Source organism: Rhinopithecus roxellana, chromosome 1 (genome assembly GCF_007565055.1).
Source record: "Rhinopithecus roxellana isolate Shanxi Qingling chromosome 1, ASM756505v1, whole genome shotgun sequence".
Classification (NCBI taxonomy): Eukaryota; Metazoa; Chordata; class Mammalia; order Primates; family Cercopithecidae; genus Rhinopithecus; species Rhinopithecus roxellana.
Window position 1 is genome coordinate 41,411,211 of NC_044549.1, and position 26,906 is coordinate 41,438,116.

General features: G+C 44.1%; 1 protein-coding gene across 1 annotated transcript in view; it reads right to left on the reverse strand.

The window, feature by feature from the left end:
- The window catches only part of FSTL1 (follistatin like 1), a 55,618-nt gene that overhangs the window by 16,839 nt on the left and 11,873 nt on the right, over positions 1-26,906 (reverse strand). The window contains exons 3-4 of the mRNA XM_010387087.2: positions 3,358-3,462; positions 742-871 (exon numbers count right to left, since the gene is read on the reverse strand). Coding sequence (XP_010385389.1) covers positions 742-871; positions 3,358-3,462 — 235 coding nt within the window. The remainder of the gene's footprint in view (positions 1-741; positions 872-3,357; positions 3,463-26,906) is intronic.

The window sequence follows — 26,906 nt, forward strand, 5'->3', positions numbered from 1 at the left end:
CGTAGAGGACTATTTGTAACCTTTTCATCATTTTGTCTTGAATTCTTTCCTTCTTCTAGGGCCCAGGTATGAGGATCTTGTTTCCTGCTTTGTCTGACAATTTAGGGCCACTGAGTTACCCTTCTGGCCTCACACCTCCTCCTGTTGAGAATTCAAATGGAGAATCATTCTGGACAGGGAATGGAGTGGAGACAATCACCTGGGTAACAGCTTCTTGTTTCTTCAAGGAAGAGCAAGACTGAGAGGGGCTGGGCAGGGCTATGGCTTGGCAGGGGGCTGGTATCTAATTAGCAACAAGTGTGGGACTTCCTTCTTATTCTAATGGCAATGGCTTCAGCACAAAATAGAGGAAACAATACTGAGAGGTGTCCAAATTAAAAAGCATGGGGAAAGTGAAACTTACATGCTTTCTAAGAAGGTACATAATTCATTTAAGGAACTTCATTATTGTTACTGATTACTGATGGGGTCCACCGTATTTACTACCCAGCTGTAGACAGTGCTGAACACCTCCCTGAGGATCTGATACAGCAAACCCTGGGAAGAGGCCTGGGCCATCCAGGGCAAACCCAGCAGGCTCATGAGTGACAAGAGGATGCAACTCCAATCAACTGGGTGCTTTCCACAGCTCTGAGAGGCTGTGGTCATGGTAGAAAGACCATGTGGTCAGCCAGGTCACACTGCTCTGTTCCTCGGCTCCCATGGCTGAAGCTGCCTTGCAGTGGTGAGAACACACCTTACCTTTGCAGTGTCCATCGTAATCAACCTGGATTTTGGATCCAGTGAGGCAGGCATCTCGATGCAGTTCACAGTGGTTGAGGTAGGTCTTGCCATTACTGCCACATACAGGCCTCTTGTGAGGTTTGCATTGCTGAAACAGACCCAAAAGAGAATGTTTGTGCAGTTATGGATATCGACACATAGACACACACACATACACAGAGTCATTTTGTAAGGGGACTCTCCACCAGCAGAGATGGTGCTTCCATCCTACCAGGGCACAGGCAGTCACAGTTCTGGCCAACTGACCCTGTCTCAGCTGCCTATGGCCCTTAGTGCCTATCCTCGTCCAGGGTCATCTCTTCTATTCAGTGAAGAGACACCCTCTATGGTTTGAATGTTTGTGATCCCTCCAAAATTCATGTTGCTACTTAATCCACAATGCAAAACTATTAAGAGGTGAGGCCTTTAGGAGGTGATTAGGTCATGAGGACTCCTCCCTTGTGAATGAGGTTAAGAAGTGAATATAACAGTCTCCCTACAGCATTTGGCCCTTTGGTCCTTCTGCCTTCTGCCATGTGAGGATGCCACATTCAAGGTCATCTTGGAAGTTAGAGACCAGGCCCTCACCAGACATCAAATCTGCCTGCGCCTCAATCTTGGACTTCCCAGCCTCCAAAACTGTGAGAATTAAATTCTTTTTATTTATTATTTACCCAATCTCAGATATTTTGTTATAGCTGCTCAAACAAACAAAGACAACTGCCTCACCACATCGAATTAGCAGAAAGGGCGTTCTATGAAAAATCAGAAATTTGAATTCTCTGTCACTTTGGAAAAAGTCATTTTATGTCTCAGAAGATCTAAGATCCCTTAATATTCCAACATTCAATGACACAAAACAGCCAGAGCTGAGAGCTGGGAATGTGGAGAGACTGACAGGCAGGCAGGCAACCACATACACACACACACACACACTCCAATTCTTCCACAGTCTAATTATAAGGATCTCTTGCTTTATATACTACTGCGGGGCCACTTTGTTTTCCTCCTAATCTCAAGCCTTTGTTGTGAAGCTAGGAGTAAGGTTGCCTGGGTCTTTGTGAAGTACTACAGAGAATCATTATGGACAGGGAAATGGAACAAAGTTCATTTGGAAACTAGCTTATGCTTTGGCTGCTGAAGGTGCCAAGATCACAGGCAAGCTCAGTTTCTTTGGACTTCTATGGTTTTTAAAGAGGAGAAGTGGGAAGCAAGTTTAGCTCAGATCCAATAAAGAAAGGAAGTGAAACAAGAAAGAGCAGATGGTAAAAAGAAGCACAGAGCACTGGAAGTGGATAGCAGCCCAACCTCTCCAATTTTAGTTGACGACACCAAAAATACAAATTTCAGTGAACCAATATTTATTATGGAGTGCTCACTATGTGTTGGGAAATGGACAAAACCAAATGTGGTCTCCGTCTTCACAGCATCTCCTGAGACCTTAGGTTTGGTTTCAGCTCACCCACATCTAGTTGTACAATTTTTAGGATAAGGTTTCCAGATCCTAAGTCCAGGCTTATGCCACCACCACACTGTGGCCAGGTACACTGCCAGTGAGGACCTCCCAGAGCTAACGGATCCCCAGCAGGATCTGGCTTTTAGGTTTCTGAGTTAGAAAATTTCCTTTCTGGGGCAACAAATCAGGATCCTTAACCTGGGGACTAAATTGGTTGTATTTAATTTGCAGAAAGACGTGTTTCCAGGCTATGAGTTGGTTTGACAGAAAAGAGAATGTCCAGGGTATTTATGTTCACTTTGGTGGCAGAACTTGTCAGAATCCAGCCTACAGAAGAAGTATTTATCAAAGGCTCTCTTTGTTTTTTAAACATCAAAAAAAACCTGCACCTCATCTACTGTTTTTAAAAATTTGCATATCCTTTGACCTAGCAAGCTCTGGTGTCAATCAATGCTACAGAAATAAAGGCAGTAGCATGTAAGGGTATTTGCACAAGGATGTTATTGGTTATAGTGGTAAACAACCCATAGAACCAACTGAATGTCCATTTATGGGAAAATGATAGAATAAATCTAGTTCTTTTATATTCCTAAATATTATGCCACTACAATGAGTTAAATGAATTAAAACTACATGTGTTGATCTAGAGTGTTGTCCCTGATAATGAGTAAAGAATACAAACTGTATATATCTATATCATGATCCCATTTTTGCATAAAATAGGGGGAACCATTATGTCTACAGTAGTATATAAACCCTAATGCTTATAGTAACATAGAAAAGAAAAACATGTGGAACAATATGTACCAAATTGTTAACACCGGTTACTTCAGACTAAGGGATTGAAGGGTTATGGGGGAAGATTATAATTTTATGTCTGTGTAAATGTCTGTACTATTTGACTTATATAAAACAATTCTTATTTTTTAATTAAAAAAATCTTATAAAGCTAAATTTTTAAAAAAATCCATGTATTAAAAATCAGGAACCTGGCATAAAAATTCCATGTTTCTCAGAGGGATGAGGTATGCTTTTATAAAGAGACTGAAATCATTGGCACTGCCTGCTGATGGGTGGCTCCGCAAGGTAGCCACATAGGCCTTGGCCACTGTCCTCTGGCTCCTGACATTAGGACTTACCTCAATGCAGAGACAGGTGGGTTCCCCTTTCTCTGTGACTGCACATTCCCGGCCAGCTCCACAAAACACATTGGCACAGATCTTGGATTTGCTCCTTAGCTCTTCCTAAAACACACAATCATAAAAGAAACCATGTGACTGAGATGAACCCATTAAGGGATAAGCTCATAATGAGATTATCTTTCAGGCTTGGGCTTTGCTCTAGAGTCATGGCTCATGATCTTAAACAGCTAGATGTTGGGTCTTAAACAGCTAGACGTTGCCTCCAACAGCGAGTGCCCTACTCCCAGACACTGCTTCAGCCCAGGTTCAGGTACTTCTGAGTCCCTAATATGTTTCTCAAAGAGCAAGAGTTCCTTTCTTGCATGCTTCCTTTCTCATAAAAATGCTTATTAAGCACCTATCTTATGCCAACACTACACTAAGGGATGGAGATACAAAGGACAGATCCTGTCCTCAGGAAGCTCCATGACTCTCAGAGGAAACTCACAAAGAAAGAGACATTTGGAAAACAACACAGGAAGTGCAAGAACAGGATCACCAGGGAGCTGGAAGGGAAGGGGAGGGGGAGGGGGAGAATTTTTTAGAGGATACTTTCTGAAGATACTAGGCCTTAACTGCTTCTTAAAGGATGAGAGGAGTAAGTCAGGCAGAAATGGAAACATTGTAGAGAACTATGACTATCTGAAGGACCCAAACCTGACTGAATGGTGTTCAAGGCATTATCATCTCAAAGGGCAAAAAGAAGGATGGCTAAACCATTGGAAACGTGGATTCGCTATATTTGCTACGGTCCCATTTAGCCTCTGACCATGTCTGCCACTGGCTTCAAGATTAAGAGGGCTAAACTGCCTGATAGCAGAACTATTCTCAAATCATTTGCTAGTCAGGCATTTCCCTGTTCAGACATGTGCAGCACAACTGACAAGGCAGGGAATGGTCTCAGTGTATGCACCTGAGAATGTGGGGGTATTGATAGGCACTGATCTGTTGGTGGCTCATCCCTTCCCTCCCATTCACTGGCGGCAGAAAGCCAGCCCCACCTCATTCACCACTCAACCCAGGGGTAGTGGTGGTTACATGAAGGAGAATGTGATTTCCCCAGCTTCTCATCCTGACTGGCTGGGCAGGCAAAATCATGAAAGACCTCCAGGCCCAAGGCTACTGGGCTAGCATTGGCTGTGACAAAACCAACAAAGACTGCAGGAGGCACAATGGGGTCATCGGGCTGGCTGTGGTAAGGCAGGGATGGAACCCAACAGTCCACCCTCCAGGCCATGTCTACTACATTATGCAGAGACCTCACACCCACAAGTCTTGTAACAGTACAATTCTTATAGTTGGTGAATGTTTTATATTCAAGATTAGGGCAAAAAAGGCAAAAAGAAAGTACAGGCTTTCGAGCTGAGGTGCTGTATCCAATACAGCTAGTCTGCTGCCACCCATGCTGCCACCCAGAGGCTGCTCTGCAAACTCCAGGTTATTATTTTCTGTCCCAAGCCTGCTTGCTGGTCATGCAGGGCTCCCATTGGTCTAGAAGCCGTTCTCATGCTCACATTTCATTGGTTCACATGCTGTGGATAAACCAGTTCTTTTTTGAATGTTGCTAGGGCGAATTCAAGAAAGCTAGCAGGCGGGGAAGAAAGAGGAAGTAATTCCCAGAAGTCTGCGGGGATTGGAGAGCTGTTGTTTTCCTAAACAGAGAGTGGAGATAAAAATCAAGGATATTCTCCAGGCAGGGCCATCTTGTGGAAACTGCCTGAGAATGTAAGGCAACACGAAAAAGGAAGAGGAAAAGGTTTTTGCTGACGAGTTGTAAAAATCCTCAGATATGTTTACCTTCTCCTCTCCCAAAAAACGACACTTTAGCCAAGGGATACAGACAAATATGCACCCCCCTGTGGGTGTGTCCCATGAGTTATGGACACACAAATGCATAAAAAAGCATGCTCAGACACATGCCTGCACTCAAATACACCCGCACACAGCTCCACAGGCAAACACCCACAAACCTCCACTCACTAGTCTCTGTCCTTAACTAGTAATTTTCATTCTTTAAGCCTCACATGTCCTCATCTATAAAGTAGGGGTAAATGCCAGCCCTGCCCTGTGGACATTCAGTGAGATACATTTGGAAGTACCAACTGTAAATCAAGCTGCCTATGAAACCTGTTATTCATGGGAATGCCTTATAGAGCTGTTGCAGAAAAGCCTGTGGCATGTATGGAACCTCCTTTTAACTTATATTGGTGTTTTTAGTAAGTATCAAAAATAGATTGAATTCAATCAAGTCATTTTTCAGGAATAGTTCTCAAAAATCCATTTGAAGAAACATAACTTTTGAGTTATAACAACTAATAATAGTTGAATAGTACAATTAAGATTTACAAAATGTTTTCATACACATGATTTCATCTTACAGGGAAACCCTGCAAGAATAGGTATATTATTATTAACCCTATTCCATAGATGAGGAAATTGAAGACCAGAAAGGTCGGATAACTTGCCCAAGGTTCCAAAGCTAGAAATGAGAGGAGCTAGGATTCCAACTCATATCTTCAACCACTGATAACTAAACTCCCATTTATAAATACCTGGCATCCTACTAAGTTATTTTTATTATATGTGATTTAAGCTCCTCAATAACTCCCTAAGTTAGACATCACTAGCTCCATTTCACAGGTAAGCGGGCTGAGCCTTAAATAACTAGAAAGCGGCAGAGCTAGAATTCTGCCCAATCTAAGGGAAAGCAGTTTATATTTGATTTATTTTCATATCCAGATGACATAAGGAAATTATGACGGGGGTGTGAGTTGCATAATTAGCAAGTGTTGGGAGAATGTGCGTTAAGAGTGCGTCAGAGATTTAGATTTAAATTACCCACATCCCACCTCTATTCCTTACTTGCTGGTCTTGGGCCAGGTGCTCTTTTTAAACCTCAGCTTCCTCAAGTGAAAACTGGGAGTACTGATTCTTAGAGGGTTGTTGTGAGGATTAAATGGGATGTACTGCAGGCAGCACAGTGCCTGCCACACAACTGAAAGTGGCTATTACTACAATGGGCAATTTATTTTCAGACAACTTTCCCACTGAGATGCTGTCACTACCACCTTGGGCTGTCATGTCCCGTTTTTCCCGGTCCTCCCTTGCACTGCAGTGATAATAGAGAACAGAAGGACTGACTAAATAGAAAAAACAAAAGGCCCGTTTGAAGAGCACACAGGGAAGGGGGGAGCCACTAGTTACACAATCATGCCTCTTTGCAGGTGACACGTCTGTCAATAGGTGGCAATCTCTCTCTTTGTCTTGCACAGCCCAGTGCCGCAATGCAGAAACGCAGTGTTGGCTCCTGCAGCTCCACCCAGCTCTGTCCTTGGAGCCAGAAGTGGTGCAGGAGGTGGAAGAATAGGGTGGCTGCCCCACAAATACGGGTAGGGGGATCTACCAATGTGGGGGAGGTCTCACCTGCAGCCTCATAGCCCTCCCCAGTGATCCCCATTCACAGGCATGCTTTAATGCAGAAATGAACAATAAAGAAAATTTTCTCCAGAGAGATAGCTTTTGTGCCATTGAAAACCCTTCGCCAAGCCTCATCTTCTCTGGGAGTGGGAGTGTCAGGTGCATCCCTGAGGTGCCTAGAAAGTTGCTTAGGGTGGTGGGTGGTCTTACCCATCTGCTGAGAGACTGATTCGGAGTGGGGGAAAAGAACACCTTGAGAGGGGTTGAACATGCTCATGGGTTGGAGTAATGGCTGCCTGGTGGGGAGGGCTGTGGTGAGGAATGGGGAGATGAACAGGGTGACAGGTGATGGTGGGGAAAGGGGTGGCGCTCGATGGCTGACACGGGAGGCTCTCCACAGCAACTATGAGCAGTGAGAACCTTGGAAGGTTTGGGATTGGGCAGGTAACATGATGGATATGGTGCTTTGGAATGTTAATTTGTGTTGGGTCCTTTCTGAAATTCTGATTCAAAGTGCAGGGCAGCCTGGATGGAGAGAGGCTGCAAGCAGGAAAACTGGCCAGGTTTAAGACTGTAATCTAGTCGGGGATGACAAGGGCCTAGGACCCAAGGCCAATGTTAATTTTAGCACCTTCAGCTGAGTGAGGCTCTGCAGATGTCTCTGTCCTCACAACCTCTGTGCAGGTCTCTGTATTTTTAGTCCCATGTAACAGATGCAGAGGCATTGGAGAGTCAGGAAAGCTCTGTGATGCATGGAGGCCACATAACTAGGGAGAGCTGAGTCAGGAACAGAACAAAGGCCAGCCGGATTCCAGAGCCTCAGGGTTCCCTCTAGGGGTACAATCAAGGCAGTGAGCTTTGGGGAGGGGGGACAGTTCCAAGGGCTGGCACAGGGTGAGGTCACAAGGTACAATGCAGTTCTTGTAAATAGGACTGTTTGCTCTACCACTGTAATGATTTTAGGAATGAGGTCCCAAACCAGTATGAGGATTTCATGTATGCATAGATGACCACATTGGCACATGGATGTTCTCTAGGAGTATGAGGTTATGGGCAGGTCCAATATTACCAAAGTATGAACCTATAAGTCTAAATGTACCTGTGAGAATGTAATTGATTTGAGTGGGGGTAGAGGGTGTGTTCTGGAAGTGTGGGCACTCAGACATATTGATAAAAATCAACAAAATATCTGCCTGCAATGGAGAAACATCAGATTTCTAGCTTTATCCTTCTGCATCATCTTCCTGACTAGTCTCCATGTTGTTTTCATTTCGTGTGTTGCAAGCCAAGCTCTGGAGATTTGGTCTCATTAATTTTCACATTGCAAACTCCCTTCGGTAGAAGACAGACTGGGAACATTCCCGACTTTTTACTAGGTATAAAGTATCTGAGCAACGGTCAGCCATTGAAATAGCAATAATGATACTTCATACTTGCACAGCAATTTTGGTTAATCTGTAATTTTTACTATAATTTTTTATTCTTTTTAGATAGGCAGGCAGGGGATACCTGTGAGGCCCTTCCAGATTTAAGATCCTATGGTGAAAACAAAACTGAGGCTCACAGCTACATGTGACTGGTCCAAGATCTCACAGTTGTAGAGCTGAGGCCTGGCCCTAGGTCTCCAGACTTTAATTCAAGCCTCTTTCCACTAAACCACTCTACCTGTTTACAAATCAAAGCTAGGAAAGGTGTTGTCTTGAATCCAAGGTCTTAAAAAATGGAAATTATTTTTGCAATCAAAAAAGATCCTTTGCAAGCAAATGGAGAAGGAAGTTATTTGCAAAACCACCAGTAGAGGTGATCGTGTATCTGAGTCTCTGGGCCAACCAGAATTAAGTCTGAACATAAAACACACGTTGAATGTTTAAAAAGAAGTCTTCTGAAGTAAAACAATTTCTGGAAGAACAGTGTGCTTTGGCAGGGGAGGAAGCTTATAAGCAAAGCCATAAAACTGTCAGCTTAATATACCATCATTTCACTAACATGAAGTGGGTCGGCTCTGTCCCCTCCATACTTTTCCTCTTTCCAACTTTTTTAAAAAAGCACAGCTCTACTTATGCCAAGGTGGAATTTTGGCTCCACTTGCCACTATTCTGTGACAGAGTGGCTTTGTTGACGTGAGAAAAGCTCTCTTTGCTTTGCCAGAATTAGTCATGGAAACTTCACAGGAACACCAGGGCCCCTCAGATATACAGAGAACCATGGAGCTGGGGACAAAGGAATTCGCAGAACTGGGAAGAGCAGGGGGAGGTCTGCAGTGGGGCGTATGGGGTGAGATGCTGGTTGCTCCCAGGCAGCTCTTCTGGAACCCAGTAGCAAAGGCCTGAGAAAAGCAGAGGGAAAGAGCAAAACCGCTTCAGGACCTTGAAATCTTGCTGGAATATCTCATGACCTTGCTCAAGTCTCTCTGATTGTTTTTTCTGGAAAGTAATATGTTGGTACATCCTGCACATGCTATGGACAGACGAGAGGGACTGGTGATTTCTAGCAGTGGTTCTGATGTGCGTGGGAGGGGGCACTCCATGTGTGCAGTCCCTGCTATAAGTGTCCCTTCCTTATATGTATTCACAATCAGTCCCAATCTCAAGGTTAACGCACCAGGGCCAGACCCAGGTTTTGTGGGGCCTGAAGCTTAAATGGTTTGGGGAGGGCTCTATAAGAAAAAGAATATGCAATTATAAATGCAAATTGGGTACATGGCCTTGCAAGGCCCTTGCAAATAAAAGGTCTGAAATCAAAGCTTAATTAGCTTCATGGTAATCCAACTCTCCATTTGCCCTATTATTTTCTTCATAAACAAGATCTTTCCAATAATGGCTTTTGGGTCCTTAGTCTATGAGAGACAGTCCTAGTCAATATTTGATGCACATATGGCTTATCTCAAGTAGACTGTAAGAGCCTTGCACACTTCAGCTTCCCACGGACCCACCACAGTGTACTGCCTGAGAAAATGCTCAACAAATGGTTTGTATATTAAATGTCATTTGGGGGTACAAAGTTTCAGTTATGCAAGATGAGTAATTTTTGGAGATCTAACGTACAGCATGGCAATGGTAGTTAATAATACTGTTTGTGGCCGGGCGCGGTGGCTCAAGCCTGTAATCCCAGCACTTTGGGAGGCCGAGACGGGCGGATCACGAGGTCAGGAGATCGAAACCATCCTGGCTAACAAGGTGAAACCCCGTCTCTACTAAAAAATACAAAAACTAGCCGGACAAGGTGGCGGGCGCCTGTAGTCCCAGCTACTCGGGAGGCTGAGGCAGGAGAATGGAGTGAACCCGGGAGGCGGAGTTTACAGTGAACCGAGATCCGGCCACTGCACTCCAGCCTGGGCGACAGAGCGAGACTCCACCTCAAAAAAAAAAAAAAAAAAATACTGTTTGTATACTTTTAATTTGGTAAGAGGATAGATTATAAATTAAATCTTCTCAACATGCACACACACAAAATGGTAACTATGTAGAGGTAGTGAATATGTTAATTAGATTATGGTGAACATTTCACCATATATACGAATATTAAAACATTTGTACACCTTAAATATATGCAATTTTTATATGTCAGTCATATCTCAATAAAGCTGCTTAAAAATAAAGAAAAATTATTTTAAAATGTCATTTGCAGTCTCTTCAGGTTAGTGCAGCAGCCAACAGTGGCACTTAGGATATTTTTGGGTCAGTACGGCTGGGCTCCATGACATCCAAATAAGAGATGTATTGCCCGATGAAGATTAGCTTTAAGATTTTAAAAAATCTACTATGAAGCTGTCAGTCAAGAATTTTTTTTTTTTTTTGAGACGGAGTCTGGCTCTGTCACCCAGGCTGGAGTGCAGTGGTGCAATCTCGGCTCACTGTAAGCTCCGCCTCCCGGGTTCACACCATTCTCCTGCCTCCCGAGTAGCTGGGACTATAGGCACCCGCCACCACGCCCTGCTAATTTTTGTATTTTTAGTAGAGATGGGGTTTCACCGTGTTAGCCAGGATGGTCTCAATCTCCTGACCTCGTGATCCACCCGCCTCAGCCTCCCAAAGTGCTGGGATTACAGGCATGAACCACCGCGCCCAGCCTTTTTTTTTTTTTGAGATGGAGTCTCACTCTGGTGCCAAGGCTGGAGTGCAGTGGTGCGATCTCAGCTCACTGCAACCTCCTCCTCCCGGGTTCAAGCGATTCTCCTGCCTCAGCCTCCCGAGTAGCTGGAATTACAGGCGCGCACACCCCCATGCCTGGCCAATTTTTGCATGTTTAGTAGAGATGGGGTTTCACCATGTTGGCCAGGCTGGTCTCGAACTCCTGATTGCAAGTGATCCACCTGCCTCGGCCTTCCAAAGTGCTGGGATTACAAGCCTGAGTCACTGTGCCCCGTCAATCAAGAATTATTTAATTACCCTTTGATTAATTTCTATGATTAGCCCCTATCACAGCTTATGGGATATAACACGTTCCTTTTACTACTCATTGCATATTGTGTGCCTGGAAATTACTACATTCAGATTTCAAATGGGACAGTGCTGTTTACCTCAATCATTTTCTTTATTATGTTACAGATTCTGTCATATTCTCTAAGTATCTGTCTTTTCAGACTGAAGAATCTAGGTTGGCTCAGGCCACCTTCACAAGGAAGCCTCTCCCCTTCGCTGCTGCTCACATGTCATCTCTGGAATGCCTCTGCTGCCTATCCTTAGGGCTTTCTTGAGGTGGCCCAGACATAGGGCTTGGTTTCTAAAGAATGATCAGTTCCTGTGTTCTGCAGTGGTCTTTTCTAGTCATAGCAGAAGTATAGCAGTATAGTAAGCACTTACAGAGTTAGAAACATGTTAGGCCTGTTTATATAGGACTGAAAATCATCTCACAAAGATCTGTGAGGCTCGGGGATTCATCCCTGTTTGCACTGAGGAGACTGTGACTTCAAGAGCTGGGCCATGACTGAAGTAAGAGTCAGACCCAGGTGGCTCCAACTCTGGTACCTGAGAGAGGTGCTTCTGTTCTCACGTCCACAGTGACGAGTTGGAGAGTCTCCCCTGTGACATACCACACCGCCTTCTCAACACAGGAACACTCAGTGACTGCACTGCTACTGACAGGGTCTTTCGGGCTCCCCATTACGAAAGCAACACTCCTCAGAGTGATTCCTGGGAGTTCCCAAGATATCTAATCACTCTTCCTAAAGAGTGTTTTTGTAAGGCTGCCACTAGTTTCACAGTTTCACCCTTCAGTTTCTTAGGAAAGCCCAAGTGGAAGTTTATAATACAGACCACTTATCTGTCCTGAATTAGCTTGTTAGGTTTGAGTATGGTTCTTATTTTCTCCTCTCCAATTGTCTACCTAAGACTTGTCCGCTTTGACGGCCAATATAGAGAGTAGAAATCCTCCAGTCTTCTTCAGTAATGGCCAAGGAAAATGACTTAAACCCATCAAAATGCATATTTGATGAATGCCTGTAACGGCAAAACAAAAAAGAGAATGGTCTGTGATAAGCATGGCGCAAGCTCTATGGCATAAACCCAAAAGGGAGGCCCGGGTGCGGTGGCTCATGCCTGTCATTCCAGCACTTTGGGAGGATTACTTGAGCTCAGGAGTTCCAGACGAGCTTGGGCAACATGGCAAAACCCCATCACCACAAAAAATAAGATTAGTTGGGTGTGGTGGCATGTGCGTATAGTCCCAGCTACTCAGGAGGCTGAGATGGGAAGATTGCTTCAGTCCACCAGTTTGAGGCTGCAGTGAGCTAGGATCATGTCACTCCACTCCAGCCTGGGTGATAGAGTGAGACCCTGTCTCTAAAAATAACAACAACAAAAAACCCAAAAAGGGGCAGAGGATGTGGCTGCCCCTACCACAGGAGTGTCTAACCTAGTTAGGCTGATGAAACAAGAATACAGGCCAATGCAGTCTGAAGTAATGGGGCCAACTCCAGGAGATGGGACTTCATAGAAGAAATGGGACTTGAGCCGAGCTCTTTAAGAAAGGTAGGATCTGGATGGAAAATCTATAGGTTTTTGAGCAGGAGAGTGTTAAGAAGAACACTTGAACAGTGGCACATGGCAAGAAATGGGTAAGGCGGAATTGGGGGCAGAAGGAAATCAGTTGGAAAAGGCCTGGGTGATGAGTTACATCTACACTAGTGATGGCATGGTTACAGAAGGAAGGGATCCAAGAGAAATCTCTACAGAATAACAAGGTCTGGCAACATCCTGAATAGAGAGAGGAAGGAGAGAGTCTGGGGGGCTGCCAGATCTTTGGCTTCAAGGGCCTGGAGGGTTGGCAGTATGTCTCTTTCAGAGATAAAGTCTGGGAAGGGTGTCCCTTGAGGGTGGGGTGGGCAATGATGAGTCAATTATGGACATGTGTCTCAAGGGACAGTGAAACATCCCACCGACAGCTGCCAATATTGACTAAAAATGCATATCTGGGCGCCATCTGTGTAAAGGTGAGAAATGGAGGCAGAGGAACAAATGAGCTTAGGAGGAAAGGGTGGTCATGGAAGGCTGAGGGCAGCTAGGGCGTGGAAGGAAAAGGGGGAACACAGAGAGCTCTGTGTAAATCAGAAAAGGCACCTTCCTCTCCAGGGAGACGCAGCACACCACCAGGGTATGGGGCTTGGCTAGCAGAGCGCAGCTTGGATTTCAGCCCGTCACCTCCTCATGCAATCAACAGCCTGTACAACGGTATGACAACTCTGACAGCAAAGCAGCCAAGAGAGTAGAGTAGGAGCATTCGGAGAACTGGGAGGAAAACCTAGAGAGCTCCCAGAAGTGGATGATGAATGCCATGTACGAGAAATCATCTGGCAAATGTTGGGATAAAACAGTCAAAAAAAAAAAGCTTTGAAACTTCTGCTGAAACCTGAACTAGTAACCCAGAGTGTAGGCCAGGCAGAGGCAGTGATGTCCTGTGTAAGAAGAATTAATGCAGGAGGACTGAAATGGGCCCTGGACATATCTCTGCCTCTAACATACGGTGTGACATGGGGCAAGGTGCTTGACCTCTCTGGGTCTCAGTTTCCTCAGCTATAAAATGCAGAGGTTATAGGTGATGCCTAAGTCCCTTAAATTGTAAGAATTCTATTAATTAGAAAGCTCAGGAATTTACCACTTCAGATGTTCCTGAATATCAAATTTCACCCACCCAAGGAAGCTAACCTATATGACCAAACTAAAGAAAGTGGTTATGTATACAGTCACATGAGGGTGTTTCAGGGTTTTTGCTGGGTTCTGAAGGGTGGATTAAAGTTGGCTCTCATAGTCAAAGGATTCTCATAAGCAATGCCTTTTCATTCCCTCCCAGATCATGGCAGAGGGAATCAGGGAAGCAGTAATGGGACCCCAATTGAGTGTTCTGATTTTGTTTGTAGTGAACTGGCTGGAACCCTCTATGCCCCTAGAATGCTACTAATAAAGTTTTTACTCTACTTGCATTTGCCTTGCAAGGAGGAAAGGGAAGAAAAGAAAGGAGAGAAAGGCTAAAGGAAATTCACATGAGATTCACAATTCTTCATTCCTGCCAAGAACCTGTCACTGAAGTATGTCTGGGGCTGCCAGGGCTCACATTTACTCAGCATTCATGCTCTAATTATTTCCACATGTAGTTCAAGGAAAATGGTTGATCAAAAGTTTAAAAAAAAAAAAAAAAATTCCACACACCTAAATCCCAGTACCTTCAACTGAAAGAAGGGAGAAAGCTCTAGGACAGCTGTGGGAAAATTCTCAAGACAGGCAGTTTTAGAAGCATCCCCTGCAGTGCCTGCCACATCTGGGCCAGCATCCCTGCATATTCCCATCCCTCCATCCCATGCAAACCCACCCTCCACCCACCCCAGCTTCCCAAGCCCTGAACCCATTAGGATTTGCATTCTTTGGAGTTCTAAGTGGAATGTAGGATTTACTTCCCTGATACAGTGGAAGGCAGATGAGATGGATATCGCCTAAGAGGTATCTAGTTCTCCTCTCCACCCGTTTTGCCTTGGGTGCCACTGAATTTAAGTAGTCCCTGGGTAGTTCCTGATACCACATACCTGCTGGGAATGGAATCCACTGTGGTAGAGAACTTGTGTGCTTCCCTGAGCTGCAACAGTCCCCCCATCACTTCTGTGGCTGCTTTCCATTACCCTAATTTGCACATGATTCCCCCTAAACCTGCAAGCTAAGCCACTATTCTCCAAGGTGGTCCACATTGCCCTGGCACTGAGTTGGATGCCCAACACTGTCACCTACTGCCTTCTACCTGGGCACTGTTAACAAAGTCTTTGGCACATGGCACAGGGTGTTTTTCCTCTCTCCTGGGTGACTTCATTGTTCACGTAGCCTTGAGATCCTTGGGCTCCTCACTTCAAGCAACCCTCCACTTCTTAGGGACCCTGGCTACTGAGAGCTTTGGGAAGTGTCTGTGAGCAGAGCAGGTAGCCACAGCAGATTTAAGCTGTAAGTGGGCTAAAATTAAAAAAAGGGTCGAGGGCTCCCAAGGCTCTGTGTTTTGAAATGAGAACTCATTAGCCTTTGAAAATGTCAGCATGATGAGGAATTGTTAAGATACTTCTTTAACCTTTAGATGGGCAGAGAATGTCCCATAAGACCACCTAAAAAAATAATGTCACCATCTGGGAAGTCTGATTTGTTGTCTGGCTTGCCCAAATTCTCCCTATCCTTCAAGGCTTGGCTCAAGTTACACCACTCCATTCTCAGTGAGCTTTTACTTTCTACTGGTATGAATTCCCCCTTCCTTCTCTGAACTTTGATTCCTTTGTATGAACTCATTTTGATCATTTATTTTTTAAGAAATATAACTGATTGTGTGGATTTTGTCTTTCTGGCTGACCTATAAGCTCCTAGAGGACAAAGATTCTGTTTGTCCATCCTTTTGTAGGACCTAGCATAGTACCTTGTGCCACTCCATTAACCTTTGTTGAAAGCAAAAAAGGATGGATTGAACCACACTGCCCTGGGGACTTGGGATAGGGACAGAGAGGAACAACATTTGTGCCAAATCCTTTCCTGGGCCTGCTCCCTCCCAGAACTGGTCTTTTTTGAGGAAATACCCTAAAGACCCACCCTCCACCACCAGGTCATACATATTCAGCCTGGAATTTCACTAATTAGAGATTGTCTTAGGCCCATAGAAAGACACTGAAGAGTGTGTTTGTGCACACGTGTGTGCATGCATATGTGTGTTAATGAGGTAGACAGAAGAGCAACGGAGGACTAAAATGGCTTTCAGTCATTTCCTTTGTCCACAGTTAATATATAACCTAACTGAGACATGCTGAGAGAAGAAAGAATTTGGTGAAGAGGAACATAAGGTAATGTGGGAATGTGGGGTACCTCAGAGCACAGAAAAATTGGGTGAGACTTCTGAGTATAGGGCAGGGGCAGCCAAAGAGCTGCCTGACACCTTGGGGGCCTATACTAGGGGGAAGTAGAGATGAAGAGAAGCAAGTGAGAAGAAGGCAGGAGAAACTGCAGAAATGGGATTATCTGAGGCCACTGCTTTGCGTGAACCCTTCTGAGGAACCCCACCCTTACACTGTCCTCTGAGGTAAAGGGAGGCAGGCTGGTCAACATTCCTAGACCAGGAAAAAAGCTTCTTGCCTTGCTCTACCCCTCCTCCACTCCCAAAATATTCTGGGGATCTCTAACTGTTCCCTTCTGGTTCATCCACTAGGCTGACCTTGCAGTGGGGTGGAATACACTGAAACATGAGTTGCCAGGGGACAGCAAGGCCTTAACTGTGCCCACGTGATTTATCTCCCCTTGAATTGGGCACATTAATAGGAACTGTGATGCCCAACCAAGAGGTGAGATCATCTGATACAATGGTGGAGGCTGGAGGGACAGTAGGGATGTCAGGGTTGATGGAAACAAAATGGAGCTGGGAGACCCAGCATAGCAGAGTAGCACCAGTCTCCACTTTAAAAACAAGGACAGGCCGGGCAAAGTGGCTCACACCTGTAATCCCAGCCCTTTGGGAGGCCTAGGCAGGTGGATCACTTGAGGACAAGAGTTTGAGACCAGCCTGGCTAACATGGTGAAATCCCCCCTCCATTAAAAATACAAAAATTAGCTGGGTGTGGTGACTCGCACCTGTAATTCCAGATACTCTAGAGGCTGAGGCACGAGAACTGCTTGAACCTGGAAGGCGGAGGTTGCAATGAGCCTAGATCGCACCACTGTACTCCAGCCTGGGTAACAAAGTGAGACTCTGTCTCAGACAAAAAACAAAAAACAGCAAAAAAACAACAGGGACAAAGTCCTGGGAATCTCTGGGGGTAGTGTGGCTGCAAAGCAGTTAAGGTTCCAGCACCCTGGCAATTATTCTCTAGCCCAAGGATGCAGACAGGGTTAAAACCCAGCAAGAAACTCCAAGCTAAATGAAGTCTCCATAGGTGTGGCTCACTAGGGTTCTAGGAGAAGCAGACAGATGTAATTAGAAGTTCTCAGACATTGTGTTGCCACAGCTACTGCTGGCCAGGAGGAAAGTGGGGGAAACCTGGAGTCCGAGGAATACAGTCTTCCAAGGAAATGCCAGTGGTGTTCATCATGCTTGGACTTCATGACTGGCTCCTCCGGCTTGCCCATGCCCCGGTTCTAGAAGGCCCTCTCCCTCAAATTCCTTCTCATCCCCATCCCCACCCCTGGAGTGATTCCAAATGCAAATCAAGGGCTCCCTTCAGAGGGCACCCAAAGGAAGGAATGAGGAACTCTCAGAGGAGAGTTTGTGCAGAAGAGGCTGTTCTTCGAGTAATCTCTGGTCCCTGGGGCTTTCTGGAGCTGAGTGAGGATCAGTCAGGGAGGCTGCAAGTTTAATTTATGCATCACTCTGGAGCAACCATGAGTGTGGCTTTCAGCCATATATTTTATCATCCAAAAGGGGACATTTGAGAATTAAAGGAAACCTTTTAAACAGACACACTTGGAAAACAGGCCTAAACTGTGACACATGGTCTCCTGAATTACTAGGCTGCCTATGGGATGGGAAAATTTGTGGCTTTTTAGAGAGTGAGGATGCTAACCTGGTATCTGTGGACCCCCAGAAACCCAGCCATAAATTTTGGGACTGGATTTTCAAGGGGGCATAAATTTTTCAATACTCAAAAGACCCAAACCCAGTAACCTACGAAAGACAAACCCTAATTTACTGCTCTGGGCAGGAACTGCCTTTTGTAGCCTTAATCTCCCTTGATTCAACAGCCACAAGAGGATTTTCGGGGGTTCTGCTGCCGGGAAGCTGGGGAGCCTCAGCAGATGGGACCATCTTTGCTTCTAAGTCTTGATCATTACAAATCCTTCCAACTACTCCTCTTAACTCCCCTTCTTTAACATCTGAACTGAAAACAGTGGCACAGGGATCCTGCAGTCATGATATCAGGGAAAGGTCAGGCTCTCCCAGGGCACCAGCAGAAATGACTATGTTTTAGGCATAAGATAGCCAGCCTAGATATTATGAGCATGTGGTTCAGCCACAGACTCAGTTACAAAATTGTAGGATGTTGAAAGGGTAAGGCCCACCCAGAGTGTGTCTCCTAGAATTTTCTCAAAGACTCTGAGAATCACAGCCATTTGGTAGGAGTTCCTGACAGTTATTTAGCGACTGAGGCTGGTGGTGGCCCTCTTCTCAACCCTGGTTTAAGGCTGGGAGTCCCTGGGCCAACATGCCTAATTCATTGCACCTATTACTCAGGTCCTGAAAAGTAGAGCACAAGTTTCTGAGCTGAGTTTGGAATTTCTCCAAGATTTCTAGGGTGGTCAGGAGGGGCTCCTTAAAACCTGTAAGCATCAATTTTAACACCATTGTTCTCTGCTAGGCATGGGTGTCAGAAGTTCTGGCACCCTCTACAGGTCCCCTGGATTTTAATAGTCCAGTTTAGAGAAATGTTAATCTTTGTGGAACAAATTAAGAACCACATAAAATCAGTTCCTTTGAAAAGAAAAGCAGCAATCCAAACACAAATTAATCTGCATTTCCTTATCATTATCCAACATGGAAATAGAAGAAATCAATAAGTAATACACAGGACAATCAAACAAAAAAATACCAAACATCATGCCAAGTGCTGGGGGCTCAAGGAAGAGTAAAGCACAGGCTGTGTCTCTAAGGAGCTTGTAGCTTAGGTGAGGAGCTGGGGGAATGAATATATGCAATTTTAAATAACAGAACAATACAATCTAATAAGAGATAAGACAATGTGTGGTTAAATGCAATGCATGGTTAAGTGACAACTGTCTAGAGCAGTGGTATCCAACAGAAATAGAATAACCGTCTCATATAGAATTTAAAATTTTCTAGTAGGTACTTTTTTTTTTGAGACCAATCTATTGCCCATGCTGGAGTGCAGTGGCATGATCTCAGCTCACTGCAAACTCCACCTCCTGGGTTCAAGCAATTCTCCTTCCTCAGTCTGCCGAGTATGTGGGATTACAGGCACCTGCCACTATGCCCAGATAATTTTTGTGTTTTTAGTAGAGACAGGATTTCACCATGTTGGCCAGGCTGGTCTTGAACTCCTGACCACAAGTGATCTGCCACCTCAGTCTCCCAAAGTGCTGGGATTATAGTTGTGAGCCACTGCGCCTGGCCTCTAGTAGGTACATTTTAAAAACTCAAAAGAAATAAGGTGAAATTAAGTGTAATCACTTATTTTAAGAAAATAGTCCCAAAATATTACCATCTCAACATGTAATCAATAATATGGAGATATTGTACACTCTTTTTTTCACACTAAGTCTTTGGAATCTGGTACGTCTTTTACACTTACAGGATATCTAAATTGGACTAGCCACGTTTCAAGTGCTCAATAGCCACTGTAGCTGGCAGCTATTGGCATCGAACAGCATGGTTCTAAACAGTTATGGCTGGATGTGGTGGCTCACACCTGTTATCCCAGCACTTTGGGAGGCCAAGGCGAGACAATTCTTTGAAGCCAGGAATTTGAGACCAGCCTGGGCAATATAGCAAGACCCTGTCTCTTAAAAAAAAAAGGAAAAAAGGACGTAAAAATAGTTCTAAGTTCTGATCTCACTGCGTCAGAGGAGGAGGGACTGAGGAGAAAGAGTAAGACCTTCTTTAACTTGGAATACTTTTGAAGTGATTAGCTGAACATACAGGCAAGGCAGCATGTCAGGCTGCATCTGGGACTAGGATACTGAGTAATGAGGACCTAGTCCTTCGAGAATGGGCAGGCGTCATGGACACTCAGGCCGAATTCTGGCTCTGTTTTCAATGCCTGTGGACAAGTCATTTCACCCTTCTGGTCTCCTCTTTAAGAAAGGTAAAATGTTCGGTACTTTCTCTCTGTAAGACTTTCTATGGCTTAGCTCAGAAACAATGACAAAAGGGCTAATTAAGTTGTACATATTTGGAGCCTTCTCTTAGCTACATATGCTTTTTTGGGGGCATACAAATCCATGGACAAATTTGGCAATGAGATAGATACTATCTTTTCAAAACCTTTTTTAAAAATTTTCTTGGCTTGACTGCTACACTCTTTTGCTGCCAGCTTTCAATATTACACACACACACACAGTTTCAGTGCCTTGAGATTAAAGTCAATGAAAACATGCACATTCTATTCTTCTTGAGACATTCCTGCCTTGCATTCTTTCCTTGAAGCAGTTGGGATGTCACAGCTGGGGGGAAAGAGCTGTAAAACCTACTTATCATGGCCAATCAGGCCTTGGCTGACAGGAGGCCCACCAATGAGGGGCTGCCAGGTATTCTGTTCCACTGCAACAAATTCCCCCCTATTTTTTTCAGAAATTAAAACCCTCCGGGACCCTCAAGCTGTACACAATGCACAAAGACCTCCTTTTTTGTTCATTCTGTCTTTCCCCAAGGACTGCATTAGAAACTCTACACAAAAACGTACTAGCTTAGTTGCTATGGATAGATTATCATTTGTGGTAAAAACACTTCCAAGTAACATGTAACAATATTGTTCTCACAGCTCTGGTATCCTTCATTTAACTGTGTAAACACTGGAGAAATGCCACATATTTAAATGTTTGGGGTTACCCTGAGGAACCCCCAACTCCATTTAGCAGTATGCTAAGTCCAGAAACTCTGACTTAAGGAGTTAAGGCCACAGGTAAGTGGGAGGTGGTTGGTTCCCCGGGGCTTCACCAATGCTGACCACTGTGTTAGTGGTGGAACTTTCCCCAGAATGAGACTTCACCTCTGAGATCTTAATGTGTAAATCCAGTGACACTGAATACCTTTTTCATTGTTTTATCCATACTGGAAACATCACAGTTGCTATTCAAATGAAACCAGAGAGAGTGAGAGCAGGAAGCATCCAGAAAAAGTAAAGGTTTCAGCAAAAGTGAGGTCAAAAGACAAAGGTGACTAGTGACTTTGGGCAAAGAATTACCAACAACAGAATTTAATGCTTTATTTTATATTCCTCGGGACATTAGCTTCCTCTGGGAATGGTGCCAAGTTATATTAAAATTGCTGATCATGGAAGGAAAGAATAAAAATATTTACTATTCAGCTAGCCTCTGCTTAAATTCCAGCTTCACCTGGGGCTGACAGAATTAGAATCCAGGTGTCTGATTAAGCAAGCCCAGCACTACTGTCATGTCCAAGATCAAGCGAACTGTTGACAGGCAAGTGCTATCAACCATCCTCCCAGATGCACAATATTCTTGCAGAATACGGCACAGGGATGACTATCAAGATACGAAGATTGTAGGCACCTCTTCATATTACATATGAGACATTTGGCCTTATTAATCCATTTAGCTAGTGGATTAATTCAACAAATATTTACTAAGCATCTACTATACACTAAGCACAGCTGGTTCTAGGTATTAGAGATCCATTGGAGAATGAGATAGACAAAGCCTCTGTTCCAAAGGAGTACACGCTCTAGAGGGAGGAAGGCGAATAACCAAAAATAGCAAGTTCATTTCAGCCTGTGATCAGTATATAGAGGAAAATAGAGTATGTATGACTGGGAGAGAGGGCACAACTTAGATTGAGTGGTCAGGGAATGCTTTCTTGAGCTAGGACCAGAAGGATGAGAGCAATTCAGACAGAGAGAAGAAAAGTGCAAAGGTTCTGAAGCAGGGTGGAATTTGTTACATTCCTGGAACAGAGAAAAGGCCAGCGTAGCCACATCACTGGGTCCAAATGGCAAAGCAGCAAGAAGTAAGCTGGGAAAAGCTGGCAAGGGGTAGATCATGTAGGGTCTTAAAGGTACTGATAATAAGTCTGTATTTTATCTTAATGCAATGGATGCCACTGGGGGGTTTTGCTCAGCAAGTGACATGATCAGATATGTGTTTTACAAAGATTACTCAGGCTGTCCTGTACACAAAGAGTAAGGTTGCAGGAGAGAGAAAGGGGAGAGCAGCTAGATGCTATTGCAATAGTCCAGGCACAATAATGATGGCAGCTTGGCTAGGGTGGTGGCAGTGGAACAGAGGACAGTCAATGGAGAGGTGATACATTCTGACAGTTCAGAAGATGGGACTTTCTGACAGACTGGGTATGAACAGGGAAAGTGAAAAATCAAAGAGAAAATTCCTAGGTACAGAAGTTGATATCCAAAAGCCCAGCCAGTTCTAGGTAGATGTGCACATGGCCATGCTGATGGTCCATTTTAGAGTCACCGCCAAGAGGATCTTCTCTGAGACAGGCTCTGGGTCCAGACAAGTCCCATGTCTTCCTGAGGAAACTTAGTTTATGAAGTGAGTTCAGCAAGGCCACTGAGTCCTGGGGTCACATATAAATAGATCCTATTCATGTGAAGTCTGTCCATGGAACACTAGCCTTGAAATATTTATGGCTTTTTTTGAAATGGTGTTCTGTGGTAAAATGTTTGGGAAACATTACTTATTATACTTCCTTCCTAGAGTCATAAATGCACATGAACTTTGTAAAACTCTGGAATGTCCTCTAACTAAAAAACCATTTAACCTAGCACATATATGGACTTCACTCACTACACACTTTGGGTACTAGACTCTTCATGTCTCCCCCTATGGTGTTAGTGTTCCTTGGAATTCAAGCCATAACAACAAGGAGAACAATAGCAACTACTATTTATTGAGTACTTACCTTGTGGGAGGCACCTTTGTAGACGTCATCTCCCTTGCCACACACTATGTAGAGGTCCTATTTTAATTTACAGCTTTAATTATCATTTGTAAGTTTTGCTTACAGACCACACATTTAAAATATAAAAATTAGCCAGGTGTGGTTACAGGCACCTGTAATCCCAGCTACTTGGGAGGCTGAGGCACGAGAATTGCTTGAATCCAGGAGGCGGAGGTTGCAGTGAGCCGAGATCCTGCCACTGCACTCCAGTCTGGGCAACAGAGCAAGACTCTGTCTCAAAACAAAAACAAACAAACAAAAAACAGTGATATATCTTTTCTGATCATATATATCTGCAGTGTTCACTCACAGTATTTTCTTATGAAGCACTTAAAGAATAGAAATTCTTCACTCAATCGCCTCATCTGCATTTGCTTATTAACCCACTAAAATTAACGGAGTTTCCCACGTGCATCACCACCTCCTTTCTCCCAGTCTTCCTCATCACTATTTTCCTTCTTCCTATTTGTTCCACCCACTTCTAGGACAAGAACCATTTGGGGACAGTTCATCACATGCTTTGAACACTCTTAGACTTAGAATTGCTAACTTTTGTCTCTCTCTCTCAGAGACTGTCATGACTTTCTGAATATGGCTACTGTCACATCTGAGCCCACAGACTGGCAGTCTAGAGCCTCAGCTATCTAAGCCCCAAATACATGCATACCTGGAGTTAAACAACAAATCACTGGAGAATGAGGAAGTCTTTACATTCCAGGCCACTATAACATGAATAATTACGGTCACTACACGACAACGCTATTTAGACTGGGCAAAATAATGATAGTATTACCTGGAAAATAACCCAATCAACCAACGGAAACACAGCCACTGGGGAGGAACCCAACTTGCTCTCTAATCCACACAGCAATTCCATGGAGCAACTTAAAGCAGGAAATGAAGAGACTTCTATTTGATCAAATGTGTATGGGGAATTTGGAGGAAAAACGCAATTACCTAAGCTGTAAAATGACCAATATAGTGGGGTTAGTCATCCTCAAGCACTGGTTGTTTTTACAGGACTTCATATCCCTTTTTTATTTTTGTCAAAAAAAAAGTACCTAAAATAGGACATGTAATAAACAAAACAACCCCAACATGGTTTCTTATCTAGCTTATATATGTTCTTTTGTAGCAAATGAAGAAACACAAAGACTCTTCAACTGCATCTGTAAGAGGAAGCAGGTTAACTCTGTAACTATCCTTTAAAACAAAATGGTCCACAAGTAGCTTGGGGAGTTTTATTAAGAAATAAGTCTGCAGTGAGTACTGAAATTATTGTACCCAACATTTAGCTAAGACTTGAATGTCTGGCCTCTACTCAAAACACTTCCCAGTCCCATTCACCCTTCTAGCTCCATCTCCCAAGAAAGGAGACTGAGAAACCCAAAGTGGACTCACACCTGAAGTGTGTTCCTACTGGGAACTGGGGTTTTCTTTGATCATTATCAAGCCCTTGGTGCCACACAGAAAATTACCCTTCTGTGGAACAGGAAGCAGACTGCCAATTAATGCATAAAGTGAATGTTTTTCTCCTTAAAATAAATAGCTACACCAGAAAATCTGCATCTCTGCATGTAGCTGTCAGCAAGACCAAGGCCACACAGGATAAGAAAAGAAAGAAAATAGAAAATGTCAAGGAGGGAAAACTAGAGGAAGGGGAACAAAACATAAACAGACACATTCCTGAAAGACTGTTGGGACTCTTGGGAGAAGTCAGGTGAATTTCCTGCTTCTGATGTAGGCCTCAGCCTGTCCCTGTAGCATCATAATTATAGCACATGGTGCAGAACCAAGGATGGTGCTGCCCTGGGAGAAGTGAAACTGTGTGCTCCGAGTATTTGTGAATGACTGGCAAGCATACATCTGCCTCCATCCCAAAGCAAGTTTTGTGAGCTGGGCTGGGCCGCCAAGAAGCCATGCTGGGCCCTCCTGGTAGGGACCCTGACAATAAAGAGAACTCAGTATGTCTGAGTCTTTGCTCAGGGTGAGCGTCTGTATTTCTGTTTCAATAGTGTTTAGCCTCTCTGATAGAAATTCCACATGCATCAATTTCACACTACAGTTTAGATGAGCCAGGTATCTGTGTGAAAGTGATCAGAAATTTCTTGGACCATCTTTGAGGTCCTGTCCATTTTCTATTTCTCTGTCATAAATATTATGCCACAAACTACAAACATGGGCCTTCTCAATAGCTAAAAATACATGTAATTAGCCCAACCCTTACAGAAGCTAATAGGCTGTGGGATTAGGGAGGGAAAACCTCTTATTGTTTGGAATATGGTAGGGAATGAGTGAATAATGACATGCACTTATTAAATTCATTAACAGGCCAACTTCACACCATAAAAATAAGCACTGTGTCTATGTGTCCAGGCTTAGAAAGAAATCAGGGCAGTATAACAGAAGTCAAACACGAAACTAAATTAAAACAAAACAAATTCCACAGGAATTTTTGTGAGAAAAGTCTCACTATTTGACCTACAGGGAGATGGCCATGTTCTCCTAGTGGTGAAATTTAAGTCAGTGTCTATCTAGTGTGTGTGTGTGCATGTATGTGTATTCTGTATGTACACAGACACATATCCATGCATGCACACACAGAAACACACACACATACAGTCTACCCTGGGGCACAGCCAATTTTAATTCCTAATCTGTACTGTACCTTTACTAGGAAGGCCACCTCCAATACTGAGCTGGCTGGCTCCCCAGTCAGGATCAATAGCATGATTTAGCACACTGGGATTTTCTAGTGAGATTTGGAAACTGGAGTACAGGCAAGGTACCAAGCATTTCAGTAGGACTAAAACATCTGCATTGGCCTCTGCTTCCTTATGTGTTCACCGTAACAAGTCACTTGATTTAACCATTGGGTCAAAGCAAAAGACCAGTGCCCATGGGCTGTAGTAAGAGCCCTGATCTGATCAGAGATCAGGGCCAGGGGGGTAGGGCAGGCAATTCATTAATACTTGTTCAGGAGCCCCTGGATCCTGACCATGGGCCAGGCAACATGATGAAAGGTAACAAGAAGTATTCCAGAAAACAAAATCAGGGTCCATGCAATAGTTTCAGACAACTATTTCTGTAAGCCATATGCAATACTGCATCATTATTTTTAAAAGAAAATGTGAACATTTACAGAAGTGAGAAGAAAGTTTTGTTTGCTTTTGTTTTTCAAATAAGTTCAATAAATCTCAAATTGCACACTCTGAATTAGGGGTTGTCTTCCCTTTTTTGCACCCAAAATTTCTTGATTGACTACAAGGAGACTCAGGGTTCTTCATTTCTTCCCCAGTGGTGTTGAGCAGTTGGCTTCTGAAGTGGAAAATCAAGGGATTCCTTTCTGTAGAGTAAACAGCATTTGGGATTCCTGGGCATGAAGACTGTTCAGGTGCCATATGCTGTACTGTTTATATTCCACTCACTACATGGCGAGAGGAAGTAAAGGACACAAGATGCCTCCTGTTTTTATTCACCCTGTTTTCTCATTCTTGAGCCAGCCTAGCTTTCAAACTGTTATTTGCTAGGCTGTAAATCACGGTAAGAGTTAATCAAATATCCCAATTCCATTAAGTAGAATATTTTGATAATCCAGCCTAGAATATCTGCCTCCTTTTATATGAATAGGATTTCAAAGCTGCATTTTAGAGCCCACCTACTCTAACCCCCCATATTTGGCAGATGAGGAGTCAGGTGGCTGCTCATTACCTGGGGTGCCACTATCTGTCCCGAGTTACTCGTCCCAGCCCATCTCTGGCCAGTAAATGGAGGTTCGTTTGAAGCCAGCTCACACCAGGGATGTCTGTAAATTCAGCCACAGTTTCAGCCAGCACTGCTGCTATCTTCACTCTGAACCTTTCAAGGCAGTTGAATGCTGACAGTCTCATAAATTCACTCACCTGTTTCCTATGTGTGCGGCTCGTTGCCAGTCCCCCGAGACAGTTTAAGGCTGACTAGGAAAACTGGGGAAACGAGTGAGGACAGGCAACCAAAGT